This window comes from Platalea leucorodia, assembly GCF_965183815.1.
Source record: "Platalea leucorodia genome assembly, chromosome: 1".
NCBI lineage: Eukaryota > Metazoa > Chordata > Aves > Pelecaniformes > Threskiornithidae > Platalea > Platalea leucorodia.
In genome coordinates this window covers 72,164,116-72,178,984 of record NC_138823.1, presented here as the reverse complement: position 1 = coordinate 72,178,984, position 14,869 = coordinate 72,164,116, and the positions used below count along the sequence as shown (strand labels likewise).

The following is a 14,869-nucleotide window of genomic DNA, read 5'->3' as shown; positions in this document are numbered from 1 at the left end:
ACCTATGAGACTTCAGAAGGCTCAGTGTGGGCTCCATGTCTGTGTTAGTGTTAATTTTTTCAGTGGCAGTAGCAGTCAGATGAGTGGGACAGCAGCAGGGCAACACAGAGGAGAAAACTGACAGGGGAAGCTTTCTTGACAAAGGCTGGGGAGCCCTGGGCTAAACAAAAGTCCTCTTGAAGTCCTCTTCAGCACTGTCTTTGATGACAGGTTTTGTATGCAGCTGTGATTTGAGATGGTTGGCTTAGATAGGCAAACCTATTCACGCCCTGTGAATAAAGCTCTATTTAATATATGTTAATTTGGGATTAGAGCAATTTTTTTTTCTATAATACACATGTAATAGACAGCTCCAATCTTTTCTGCAGACATTAATCTGAGAGAGACAAATTGCTTCTTTTCACTATGTCTGAGCCTCAAATTGTACTTGACTGTGAAAGTACCTTAGCTAATTTGGGTAGCAGAAGCAGTCTAGCTACACCAACACGAGACTCACAAGCTTGCCCTGGTTTTCTGTAGTTCACCTATGCACGTGGTTCACTCTATTTTGTAATTTTCTTTTTTCCAGTCACAGCCTGTAGGATATACCTCATAAATTTCAGTTAGAAGGTAGAATGTTCACACAAAGAACATTTAAAAAAAAAAAATCACTGTATTCTTCAGAGAAACAATATAATAAACGACAAAATATTCTTGGCCCTCATCTCCAGCACGCTTATTTAAAAGTATTTAACAGTCAATGTAGTTCTAGGTGTTGACATGTCGACACAGTACAACATATTTAAAGAAATGGAAGAAGACATGCTAATAACTGATATGTTTTATGCCCTCTAAGAGCTGTTCCACATAATTTGTTTTCCAAATTGTGTGCTGTTTTATAGAAAGAAAATGGAACTTGATTGATTCCCTTAAGTGAGTAAACATAGCAAGGAAGAAAATTGATTATTAAGAAAATAGTTATACTGGGTATTGTCAGGAGGTAAAAAAAGGTATATAGGTAAACAAGTGCAGGTGTATGTACTCTGCCAGCAGTGGTGGCTTCTACAGTTCTGATACCCACCAAGGTTCAAAACATGCCTTGGTAGGATTAGGTACACAGTAAGTCTTGTTATTCGAATTTTACCCATATATTTGCCTCAGAAAGCGCTATATCACAACAGATCAGTTTGAAGGTAGGTCTATCTTCGACCACTTGTCATTTTGACAAAAAGGACTTAAGACATTACCCAGGGGCTGAAGTGAAACAGGTGAAAACTGTCACCCCACCCCTGAAATTCTGATGGCAGCCTGAAAAATAGAGAAGAGCTATATCCCGTGCTAACTGCAGCTTGCACAGTCTTGAGCTTCAGCTATAGTAAATGAGATTGATGTAAACATATTTAATTTACAAAAATCAAGCAGCTGCATGATTATAATTAAGATTTGAGGTCCCAGGCATAACAATTCAGCAATTAAAAATTAGCATCTCACACTTGTTTCCTAGTAGCTCTCCAAAAATTTTCAGATTTTTTTTTTTCATATCAAAGCTATTCATTAGTTAAAATTAGCATTAACTAACACGTTTTTTGGTAGTCTCGGATGGCAGGCTAGGCAGTAAAAAAAAGAGCCCTCTGAAGACAATATATGTTAGCAGGACTATAGGAAGACAATCTTGGCTCTCCTCTAAGGAAAAAGAAAACCAGATTTACAATTTCAATATTTTTCCATAACATGTTTCAGTTATGTCAAGTCAAATCAGCATGGCAAAAAAGGGTAAGTTGGCTTTATCAGTACACTGCAAGGTGATTCACAGATAATATCTAAATATTCCTGACGTGTGGCAAAAGTCCAGGATGAGTGTTTGTCCATATTTAATACCGAAGAAACACAAGTTACTTTTTTTTTTTTATAAAACAGATTTAGCTGATAGGGTAAGATTCCCTCTTTCAATAAAGCCTTCAGGGAAAGAAAGATTTGACTACACATATATACTTAATTTTACTTTACATCTTTTAACAAGGGGAGTGAGGCATTAATGGCTACTGTAAGAATATAAAAGAAAAACTGGAATCTGAACTGACATAAAAACTGTTGAAAACTCCAGTGTAGAGAAGAAAAAAAATTTTTTTATTTGTATGGTTAATGTATATTTTTACCTCAATTGTTAAAAAGGAAAGTATTAATGACGATTTTACTTCACGAAAGTAACAGTCAATACAACAAAGGATCATTGATCCCATGTGTTACATTCTCCTTCCAAAACACTTCAAATTTAAATTCATCAGATTTATGCAAGCATTTTTTCAGTTATCTGCAGAGTATCAAATATTATAAACATACCCAAGCCGCCAAGAACGCATTGGGGATAAGACGTATAGAAAATTTGGTTTATATGAGGTGATAACAGTCGTCTTCTCCACGGTGAGTGATACTACTCAGATACAGCATATTCATTTAGTGCTCAGAAAATAAATGAATGTGCTATTTTCAAATTTAGAACAACCTATTTTCACCGAGAAACAGCATAAAAGCAGGCTTTCCTAGTCCATTCTCAGCAGGCATAGGAAAGGTGAAACAGGCAGGAAAGGAGAAAAAACTACAAGGGAAGAAAATAAAAAAGGAAAATAAAAGAAACAACATACTAACTGGCAGGACACAATCCGCCAGTTACAGAACACAGCATGGTAACTTAGTTTTCTGTCTACAGCTTCTACCCTCATCATCTCCTTTTATGGTCTGCCTCTCATTATTGTTACTCAGAAAATACTTCTAAAAGTGTATAATCTGTAAACGTTAAAAGCACAGGAAAGACATGGCTTCCTATCTATGACTATTCACAACATCTAGAGACATCACTTTTATATATTATCATGGCTATCACTGACACTACTAGTACTAAGGTTCATCTGACTTCCAGTCAGAAAAACAGAAAAAACAATTCAAAACACCACAGTGACAAACTCCAAATATGCATACATGTTGATTTTTCCCTTCTTCCATAGAAACCTCTCTGCTGTAATGTAATAACAATACATAAATAATAATAATAAATAACAATAAATTAAAATTTGAAGAAAGCTCTTTAGATCCAGAGTTTAAAGTTACAGTTAGTAGCTGCACACTATCACAGAGATAGGAGAGTCCTATCAGCTTCCATTAATACATTGCTTCTCAAAATACATCTTGCCTTAAAGTTACTAGGGATCACTAGAAGCCATTTTCCTTTTGCAACATTACAAAGGAACCTGCATTTTAATACATAGTATTCTCCCCAGCTGCAAGTTTTAAAGTAGCTCTGGTTTGGTTTTTTTTTTTTTTGTTTTTGTTTTTTTTAAGACTGAACAATCAATGACTTTGGACATTATTTCCAAAGTTAATATTGTGTTAATATGAAGTCACTCATTAAGAAACGCCTTCGTAAGAGTGAAGCCACACAAATGTAATATATGAGCAAACAAATAATCAGTGCACAAAGATAGGTGCTTCAAGCCCTGGAAGCAAACCTAACAGTGGTTAGACTGCTGCAGGGGAGAACAAAGTTGGTCTTCAAGAAATACAGCAAAAATGCCTCAAGGCAAAAAGCAGAGACTGCCTTTAGATTTGCAATCTACAATTCCTCTGAGGAAGAGAAAGATGGATGACCGCTAGCATTATTATGTTCTTGTGTTTACTCCAATGCAGTAACTCTTTCAGCCGACAATGCTGAGCTGATGATGTGGAACGTAAGTGAACTCTTAAGAGTTCACTAAGTCTTCCCCCCCTCCCCCCCAAAAAAATGAAGAGTTTATATAAGGTAGGAAAGGGATTCAGAAGCTACTAGGAAACAGGATATTACAGATATGAACAGGCATGCCTTAATAGCTACTCTAATTTTACTGAGAACTCAATTACTGACAATTGTTTAGGCATGAAGGGCTGGTTTTTTTTTTTTTTTAACTTGTCATTTTGTATCATGGCATTTGCAGTTTAGCAATTTGTCAAAATAAAGCTTATGCAAACATAAAACTGTTTGAACTCAATTCAATATTATAACTGATGATTGTTTTATACTAAAGCTGTTGGTTTTTTGTTTGGTGCTTTTTAAAAAAATCAAAATAGGCAATGAATTGTTCGCAGAAGTCCTTACCTCCTCTGTGGACTACGGTTCTGAGAGAACTCTGAATCACTGTCCTTTGATGTTGGAGAGCCCTTATATGTATAAAAAACATCCTCCGTTTCAGTAATATAACTAATCTCATTTGTAAGGTTATCTACAGATGAGTGTCGTGGTTTACGAATTTCATGACGTAGTCTAGGACTCCGCCTTAAAAATAAGGAACACAAACACAAGTTGGAAGATCAGAATAATTCACAAAACTTTATCAAAGTGAAATTTCTATCCTGTTGCAATCTACGTCCCGAATCTTCATGACAGGCCTATAGATCTCACTTTAAATAATCAATTTTTAAACATTTTGTATGGTATACTAGGCAATCATACACTGCTAGGTTAGGTATACCGAACTGATTTGTGTCCCGTCCCCCCCCCCCCCAAAATGCTACTTGTATTGTTAAAGTTCTAACCATAGGATAATTCAGGTTGGAAGGGACATATGGAGGTCATCTAGTCCAACCTCCTGCTCAAAGCAGGGTAAACTGAGCTCAGAGCAGGCTGCTTAAGGCTTTATCCAGTCAGATCTCAAAAAACTTGAAGGATGGAGACCGCACAGCTTCTCTAAGCCGCCACTGCTCAACTCTTTGTGGTGAAGCGGTTTTTCATTATGTACAGACAGAGCCTCTCTTCTTTCAACATATACCTGTTGCCTCGTCCTCCCACCATGCAACACTGAAGAACCTGGCCTTATCCTCTAGCTAGCCTCCTCCTAAGTATTGACAGGCTGTTGTTATGCATCCAGGAAACCCTTGCTTCCCCAGGGAGAACAAGTGCAATTGTCTCAGCTTCTCTTCACTGGGTAAGTGCTCCAGCTTTTTTTTCCACCTTGGTGGCTGGTGGCCTTTGCTGAGCTCGCTCCAGCTGGTCAGTGTCTTTTTTGTATTAGTGGACACAAAAGCAGCTGCAGCATTCTAATAAGGTCTAATGAATGCTGAGCAAAAGGGAGATCATCACTGCCTTTGATCTACCATCTACGCTTCTGTTAATACCACCCGGTTGCTGTGGGCTTCTTTGCTGCCAGGGCACACCAGATAGCTCACGTACAGCTTGCTGCCTACAAAGATTACCAGGTCCTTTTCCAGAGAGTTGCATTGCAGAAAATACTGTTGCAGTGGTTCTTCCTTCCCAGGACTTTGCATTTGTCTTCACTGAATTTCATACAGTTCCTGTTGGCCCGTTTCTCCAGACTATCAAGGTCCTTTTGGATAGCAGCCCTGACCCCAAGCTTATTGACTCAGCTCCCCAGTTTGGTGCCATCTGCAAACTTCATGAGCAAGCACTCCTCCAGGTCATAAAGATGTTAAGCAGGACAGGTCCCAAGATAGACTCCTGCAGTACTCGTTACTGGCCTCCAGGTAGAGTATGACCCATTAACAACTCCCCTCTGAGTCCATCCATCCATCCTTTTTTTTTTTTTTTTTTAACCCATCTTCTTGTCCACCCTTCCAGAACATAATGTCTTAACTTGCGTATAATATTTTAGCAGACAGTATCAAAAGCCTTGCTAAAGTTGAGGTAAGTGACACCCACTCTTCTCCTGTCATCATATATATTCTCAGAATAACAATGTTTAAATATATATGTACACACTACATAAATTATTCTGCTAGAGTACATACAATTAGAAAAGGTAGGAGGCTGGAAGGTATGGGAAAGGCTGAAACTGGATTTACCAATTAGGGGTAACAGGAGGTGATCGAGAAGGAAGGCTTTTGGTCTCTAGATGCTCAACAGATAAAGATCGTCTCATAGCTGGGTTCCAAACCATCCCACCTATAACTTTTCTGCAGTATTGGCTGTTTACAGACCTGAAAAGAAAAAAAACTGTACGTGAATTATTTTGCATAGAAAACTTAAATGAAATAAAATATGCTTATGAAAGTCAATTTTATAATTCATGTGTTTTAAAAGAGTTCCCTGTGCTTACCCCTCCCTACTTGTGCATTTGCATTCTCAGAGCCATTTGCTTTCCTTCCCTTGCAGCAATAAAACTGTTTGTTAATCCCTGCTACAATGCTAATCACAAGCCTGGGTAAAAAATAACTTTTTCTGAGAGTTATTTTTAACCCAATTGTGTTTAAGATGATGGAGGGGAAAACAGGAAATTCGGTGTGTCCTATTGGCACTGAAGCGAGTGCCTGACAAAGCATGGTTCAAATACAGGCAAAAGATTCTAGATGTTCCCTGTTAAAACTCATAAAGGGGTCATAATTCACAAATGGCTTCACTGAGCACAGGACTACTTTAAACATCTACCTGCAGCCTCAGCAAATAAGAGCTACACCAGACCATTCTCTGTTTCCAGAAGGAAGCCACGTTTGAGTGATGTGTTCCTTATAGGAATAAACCATTAGAGAAAGATCTGACAGGAAAAGGGGATCTCCAAGTTAGGACTGCTTCTTGTGACAAGAACCTGACAAGATAAGGGTTTCATCAGAATCAGAACCTCAGCTAGGAAAGCAATAAAAATATCTTACTAGTGGAATTATACAGCATAAAGAAATTTTTAAAGTAGATCAGAATTGAAATAAACTAACTTTCATGCATCTTTTTACACAGCATACCACAAGACAAGCAGAGAGATAAGCTGCTCATCCTCAAGTTTACAGGCCTAGGATTTCTCATGGAAAAGCAGCAATTTATGAGTTACAGAGAAACCACCTTTGGCTCACCAAGTCCTGAGCTGTATGTAATGGGTGGCTGGGATAGCAGAATATGTGACGACTTTACTATAGAGCTGAAATGTCTCAATTTTACATAGCATAAAAAAAAAAAGTTGTTTATGCTGTGGCTATTACTCATGCTAATATTAAACCTTAAGTATGCTTTGCATTGTACTGCTTTTTGTTTATACAAGTAAAAGAAAAAGCAACCCAAAACTTTTTTATATTCTGAAGTATTTTACATATCTTGTTCATGATTTTAAAGCAAATTAATTCCTTCATCTTCTAAAGGTGTACTTTTAAAGCTTCTCCCAGCTTAAAAAACAAACAGGAAAAACTTAATATGAAGCATCTACTTGTCAAAATCTGTTATCCATGTATGTTTTTAAGCTTAGTAAACACACAGTCCATGAACTCAGAAGCAGCTTTTGCCTGTATTATCCATTTTATTTCTGTAAGTTTTCTGAATACCAGTGACAAGGCACCAACTACTCTGGTCTTCTACAAAAACAAAGGAGTTCTTTCAAAGAAGTCTTACATGGGTGGAAGAGAGGGAGAGTGGAAAAAGGATGTATTATGAAAAAAGCGTGTTGAAGAATTCCACATATTTTGCATTAATCAGTTTTCCTTTTTTACAAGTGCCTGTTCATGTATTTTCCAATGCAGGTGACTTTGGAAGTGCCCTGTAACTTGTGTGATGGAAGCCAGAGCCCTAATCCCTAACCCTAACCCCAAACCCCTAACCCTGACCACAGAATCACTTTAACAATATATTCTCTAGATATTTCAGTTAAGGTACATAAGATAAACAATCTCCTGAAATCCAAGTAACTGCTCTTCAGATGTTAAATACAAGGATATTTCTCAGTAAACATACTGAGAGGCTGCTAATGCCTTTCTGGAATGGGCTGCAATATCTTGAGGTGACAGTTTCTTGCTCCCAAGGTTATCCTTTGTGAAAAAATAGGTACATTTTTAGCTTTTCAGCAAGGAATGAGAATGTGCCTAGGACAGGTTATTCAGCATTCAGTCCAGAAACATTGAATTAACTTACCTCAGAATCTGGGACATGTGATTCAGCCTGCCCTTAGAATAAGGCTTACAGGTGATTTATACAACTCAGCAGCCTAATTTAAATGAAATTCCACTAGTACATTAAGCTAAGAGAATCTAGAAGGGCACAGAGATGCGCAAAGAAGAAACTGTACTAAAGGGTTGCAAGAGTTCAACTATTTGAACTGATGCAATAAATGCTAGGATATCTGCCTCACATGAGTGTAAAAGAACATAGCACAAGAAAGCCACAAATTCCAGAGGAAAACTTCTGATACTTAAGGTGTTAAAACCTGAATGTAACCCCCTTCAAAGCTGACAGAAGTTGGATGAAAAGAATTACTGAAGACAAGTCCATCTTAAACCCTCCAGGGTTGTATGGTGTCATTTGTGGAGTTTTTGTGTCAGTGTGCATGTTTGGTTTTGTGGGTTTTTTTGGGGTGTTTGTTTGTTTGTTTTACTCAATGGAAAATTTTGCTCCCTTTCATAAGGGAGAATCCAGAATCCCTTTTTTGGTTGCGTAGCTTCCACACGAGCTCAGAGCCATCCTTGAAAAGGAATGTTGAAGCTCATGCTGTCTCTTACAACATTCCACAATCACAAACAAATAGGAAAGTAAAAATTTTCAATATATGACTGACGACTTTGGAAGTGACTTGTTCACACCTTTTCTTAAATCTTTTGAGAAAATAATTTGCTGAGTGACAGTGACAAAGTTGATAGGAATTACTGAAAGTCTTCCAAAATTACTGTTGCTTCTTATGTACATTAGCAGTCTCTGATTGTAAAGGTTGCTGAGTCATTTCTGCCTCACATAGATCCTAAATTTCATGCTTGTTGCTGGCATAAATATGGCAAAAGAATGCATTAGTACAGAAGGTATCATTAAGCTGATGGAAGATATCACAATAAACAGTTCTCCCTAGAGATTCCTTAAGAGCCTAAATAAGCAATTCAGAGGTAAAGCCTCAGAACATGAAATTACTTGGAAAAAAAAAAGTCTTTCTTAGTAACTCAGTTCAACAATGAGAACTAGCCTGTAGCATGCAGGATATTAATAAATTGTAACAGTAAAATTTGTCAAAAATCGAATGTTTGGTAAAAATTTGAATTATACTAAACGGGTACTCTTTGGAACTCATACTGTTTTATTTCTTAACATTGCAAGGGCTGTGCAATGCCCATGTGTGCATGTGTATATACAAGCATCAGGACTTTGAATCCGTTTGCAAATTTGAGAGAAATAAAGGACCCCAGGATGTGACAATCCTAGAAGCTTCGAGAAAGTCACCTCCTCAAAACCTTCACTATAGGAAGAACAAGTTCCTATCACTCCATAGAGGAGCTACTTCTCAAAATACGGATCTGTAAGACATTAGAAAATTAGACTACTGTTTGTACAACTACTCGTTTTCACTTGCTTCAGCTATGATCTAGTACCAGGTGAAAACATGGAACTCCACTCCAGCAGAAAGAAAAAAAAAGAACTCAACAACGTTTTATCAGCCTTCTTACTGGAAAAAAAGTTTTAGATTTATAGTGAAAAAAAGATCAGCAATGAAGTCTTAGAGGGATATCTTTTAGGGGCTCTTCTGTTCAACATATTCATTAGTGGTCTAGAGAAGACTGAACAAAGTTTGCTGAAGATACTAAATCACACAGGATGGCAAAAATAAGGGCCAATTGTGAAGAAATGCAGAAGGACATTACAATGTCAAGTGACTAGACAATAAACTGGCAGATGAAGTTTAATGAAGTTAGGGCCCAGTTGGTGCATACAGGAAGTAACAATCCCAACTTCATATTGCAAAATGACAGGCTTTGAAGTATTACTTTTGGGGAATGACATCTTAGAGACTACCAGCTCCATGACTAGCAGAACGCAACAAGGCAAATAAAAGATTAGAAGCATCACAAAAGCAGTATCTTGAATACTTGGATGGGACAAAGTTTTTCATCTCGATGCCAGTAATAAGTGGTTGGTATGATGCACTCCAGAAATTGCCCTAACATATTAAATAGAGTGTGCATACGACACTAAGGGGTAAACAGTTCAAAACAAATCTATTCTGCAAATTCTCTTATTGAATCATTACGTACATGACATTTTTACTTTCTAGTGGTTTTATACCTCAAATTGAAACAACAAGTTGAAACAATACCAGTAAAACATACTTATAATCAAATACCTTTTCAGGAAATTCTAAGAAAAGTTCTGCTGTAATGACACCACGTTGCAGAAACTGAAACTCCAGCTATATAACTTGTCAAATGGTTCACAGACAGACTGGGACACAGCTGTGGGCAGAACTGAACTCTGCCACTCCAGGTTGAGCTATCACTGACACAAATCCTCCTGTTCCCATTACAAAGCAAAACACGCTTTCTCACAATACTTACTTTGCTGGATTTCTAGAACCCAGGGTCCAATAATGTGACAATATTTTTTTTTCATGAGGTAGTGACTTCTTTGCCTGAAAAAATGTGTGATGCTCTACACAAGATTTCCATAGATTTTTGCATGCTCTGTAATTTAACATGTTGAAGGCAATAATATGCTCTCTGGATTCATTCTGTAACGGTAGAAAATACCATGTTTCAATATATACAAGCAGATCAAACACAGTAAATAAGCTCATAAAACAACAATAAAATTACTTTTAGCTTAAATAGTAAAAATGCATTTAGGAAAACAAAAAAAATCAGCGTATAGTAGATTTTGAGCTGAGATGGACAAAATAGCCCTGTGACTTTATGAAATTATACATATATATATATAAAAATATATATATATTCTATATATATTCAGCTAAATATAGTTTCAGTTTTCCAGTCAGATTTTGATCTCCTATGACAAACAAAACTCTTTTAAACATTCCATTAAGGGTGCAATGCAGAAAGGAAAAAAAAAAAATCCTCAGTCTTTGAATTTAAACTCTTCACATAAGGCTTCAATTCAATAACGTTCTTTCAAGGGCCATAGTATGCAAAAAGCATCTGCTTGATAGTCTTTTAGAAGATACTACAGATGTTAACAGTGATGCGTCTTGAGGGAAAGAAAGTAGCTGTGATGGGTCTGGAGCTGCTGCTATTGCTGTTCAAATCCAATTCTGCTTTCTGGATGATAACATGAGGCCACAGTGAGGAGATCAAAAGGAAGCAGAATACAAAGCTTGTGTGTCTTGGTGCAAACTTACTTGTAGCTTCAGTGCCAAAGTGTCAGTGAAACACAGTTATAACAGCTGTGCCACCCACATTTATGCCCTCGCTAACTGTAGCACTTGTTGAGCTATTTCAGATCCCAAGAGAGATTTGCACAAGATACAGCTTTGGTTAGTTAACATAGTCATTGATGCAAAGAAAGTGGAATGAAGAGTAAAGCAAAGAGGATAAAGGAGACTTGAGTTAATGGCTATCACAGCTCAGCACTTCAGTAAAAAAAAAAAAGCAAATTTTCAATTTCATCTCTCATCTTTTCCAGCTGCTCTGAACAATGACTGAATTTTGACACCTCAGCATACAATTAGGCAGGCAACCATCTCAGTAAAGCTCTTTCTAGCTCATACTTTGGAAAAAGTCAGGATTTGGGTTGCAAAGCCTTTTTATTGAAGGACTCAGACCTAATAAAGCTCTTTCTCATACAGTCCAGCAAGAAACAGAGGTCCCACCTGGATAACACCTTGATTTCTAGTTGCCATTGTCCTTTTGTTTGTTCACAGCAATGATCCTACTGGCAAGTAACTACAGACCATTTTGGCTGGAATAATCAACCTGTTTTTCTTGTGCTGTTTTTATTTTTAGGCAACATTTTTACAAATGCTATGTATCAGAGATCAATGCCACATTCTGCAAGTCACTTTGACTACTTCAGAGAACCTATGACTGAAGTCACTATTTTGGAAAACCAATGAGAATCTCAGGAGAAAGATAAAAAGGATTTGCCCCTTGATATTACATAGGCACTGCAAAACATTGCAATCAGTTCATCTTTCAGATATGTTTTCCCTCTATCTATTAAAACATTTAAAAATATATTTTTATTTTTCTTAACAAGTAGGGTTTCTTATTTGAGCCTCATGCATACTGGAATCAATTCATCTTTGTCACTTCACCACAGTTGCTTCTAATTATCTTATATAAAGTGTGCAAGCATAGTGAAAGCAGAATTTCTTGCAATATAAAAAGCATACATTACTTAAAGACCTAACGACAAATGGCATTTCTTACATACCCTCTGTTGGCCAAATACCACTTGAAGCATTTCACACTACTCCAGAAGGCAAATAAAAGGAAGTGTATAGTTATTTTTGTCAGCCTGAAGTACTGGTCTTTCAGTTGCCATAAAAATTAGATTATCCAAACATCTCGATTATACTGAAAAGCCATAGTGTAAAGATAAGGAATTAAGTACATCTAATATTCTGTTAAATTTAGGTTTGAAATTAGTAATGAATCTTGCTCTCTAAGCCACAAGTTCTTCACAACTGTTGTCACAGAACCTTCTTAACAGCTTCTAAATGGGCTAAAAGTTTAAATATGGGCTTATACTAGGATAAGTACTTTCAGAAGTTTCCGAAAAACATAGTCAATTTTCAAGTTAACAAAACCTTTTGTTAACAAAACCATATAGCTCACTAATAGGCCACCTTGCAAGTTGTGCTATTAAATCGATGCACCACTTTAAAGATGAAGAGCGTTCTAGTGGGATCCAAGGATCTAGTGCCTGTCATACTTCTCAGCTCAAGTTCCAAAAGAATGGTATTTTAATAGTTATCATGAAATGAGGATTAGAGAAATTTGTGACCATTAAGAAAAAGGGAACAATTTTCAGTAGCTAAAGTGAGTCTCTTGCTATTTCAGCATCAGGGAAGAACTTTGATCAGATATATGCCTATTCCATTCACAGAGAATTTGAAAGTATCTACAGCACAGAAAGTAAAAACATATTTTAACACGGAGAAAATTAAGTTGTTTTTAAGCACTAGATAAGCACACTAGATATAAAGTTTTATTGCTGGAAGCTTTAAAATGTTGCCTGTAAACCAGCATAGTTCCTAGTCCTACCCTAAATCTTGCACCCTTCATTAAGGCTACATATCATGAGCTTTTATAGCATCAGACATTCACTGATTCATCAGTCTTGCTCCTCAGTCCTTATGTAGCTCTTCCAATAGAAACAGAGATATTGCATACTTCTATCAAGTAGCTGATCAACCAACTGAAGTGGTGGGAGGGTAAAAGAGGAGGTGAGTAGCAGGGAGACAGTGAGATAAGGTAAGTTGAGTCTTCAGAACAGGGGCATAAGGAAAGAAAAAAGGAGTAAGAGAAATAAGGAGAATAAATCAATGAAACATGGCACATCCCAGATGGCTGCAAATTCATAGCCTTTGAGAACTTTCTGTAGGTTTCTGCAAAGAAATCTACATGACATACAAAACCCTGAAATGTTATAGCACTGTCACCACCTTTAGTAAAATCTTGCCTACTAATATGTAATATCTGCTCTGCTTTCCCCACCTTCTTCTACCTTCCTTACTTTCAGCCTCATTTACTTATTCCCTCCTGCACTTCCAAGCAAAAAACTGATCAATCCAAAAACTGATGTGACCTCAGTCACCTGCCCTCACAAACTCCTCAAGCGAGCCACCGTTCTGGCGAAAGCCCCTAGCAGGCCAGCTGCCCCCTTGCTCCCATCGCACTGCGACAGCAAGCTTTTCAAGGCAGTAACACTGAAGTACTGCAGGCATGCAGACTTGCTGCCCTAAATCTCAGGCACAGGGGGCTAACTGACAAGGACGGGTATATCTGGAGATTTAATAGCACACCTGGTCTGCTTTTTCATACCTACTGAGAAAGAGTAAAAAGGCCATGCAGCAGGCCTTATTTTTCCTACAGTTCTGTAGCTCTCTAAGCATGATACAGTGGGCATTACTGTAATCTCAGTGGGTTATGAAGTAAAGAACTATGATCACTTAAGAGAAGATTAGTTAAATGAATCAAGGGTCTTGAACTGTCATCATTTAAACAACAGCTTAATTGAGCAAATTTTAAGAATGCTGCCCTCTTCAAAGGCGACACAGGTCTCCAGAAAGAGAAATTCAACTTTTGACAGCAGTAAAGTCTTTATGCAATGAACACACATATTTTACATGATCTTGAGTCCAGCGACTGTTACATATTGACACTTTATTCCTCCATATTCCAAAAAAAGCATAAGCACACTCATTTTACTATCCATTCTTACTAACTTCTCTCGGAGTTCTATTCCTACATTTATTCTCACAGACAAATTTGGAAATTGCTGTCAATTGCCGATATTTGTATACTTGAAGATATTTAGAATTTAATAAGACTCCTTACTAGTGAATTTTTAATCCTCAAACCTAGAAGGTAATACTTGTGAGTGTCATACAATTACACTGAGTGTAATACAATTACACTCACAAGCTAGTAGAATGGTTTGTCAACCACTCATTTCTTCATACAGCAAAATACATTTGAACAGACTGAGAGGAGTTTATATATAAACAATATAATTAGAAACTTAGAGCTTGCAGAAAACTTAAGAGCCTTCTATGGTGGGACAGGACACACTCTCTCAAAAGAGAAAAAAGTTTCATTTGTGCATGCTATGCGTGTAAGCATCAGTGCAGTAACACTATCTCTAGATACTAACTTTGTTTACACAAGAGCCCTGAAAATTAAGAATGTGTACATACATACACACTCCTCAAATTTGGGAGATACACACCAAAGGGGGGGCAGAAAAAAGAAAAGATGAAAATACTCTGCTTTTGGGTAAAAAAAGCCTCCCTACCAATCTGTGTTCAGCAGACCCTCTAATCGATGAGGGTCAAGAGGTCTTCTTGTAACACAGCTCCTAGCATTTTAAGAACTCATTTACTACATGAGCCTTCATAAAGTTTAGGTAAAAGTTAACACTTACCTTTTACTATCTGAGTTCTGTCCTCAACTGAATCAAATATCTATATATCTCCTGGTCACTAATTTCCATCTTTTT

At 37.2% G+C, this 14,869-nt stretch overlaps 1 protein-coding gene across 2 annotated transcripts in view; it reads right to left on the bottom strand.

Moving 5' to 3' along the window:
- The window catches only part of PTPN3 (protein tyrosine phosphatase non-receptor type 3), a gene marked incomplete at its 3' end in the record, with an annotated part of 96,225 nt that overhangs the window by 41,134 nt on the left and 40,222 nt on the right, over positions 1–14,869 (bottom strand). For both annotated transcript variants that reach the window (XM_082307220.1, XM_082307221.1), the window contains exons 11-13: positions 10,249–10,421; positions 5,806–5,940; positions 4,106–4,282 (exon numbers count right to left, since the gene is read on the bottom strand). In XM_082307220.1, coding sequence (XP_082163346.1) covers positions 4,106–4,282; positions 5,806–5,940; positions 10,249–10,421 — 485 coding nt within the window. The remainder of the gene's footprint in view (positions 1–4,105; positions 4,283–5,805; positions 5,941–10,248; positions 10,422–14,869) is intronic.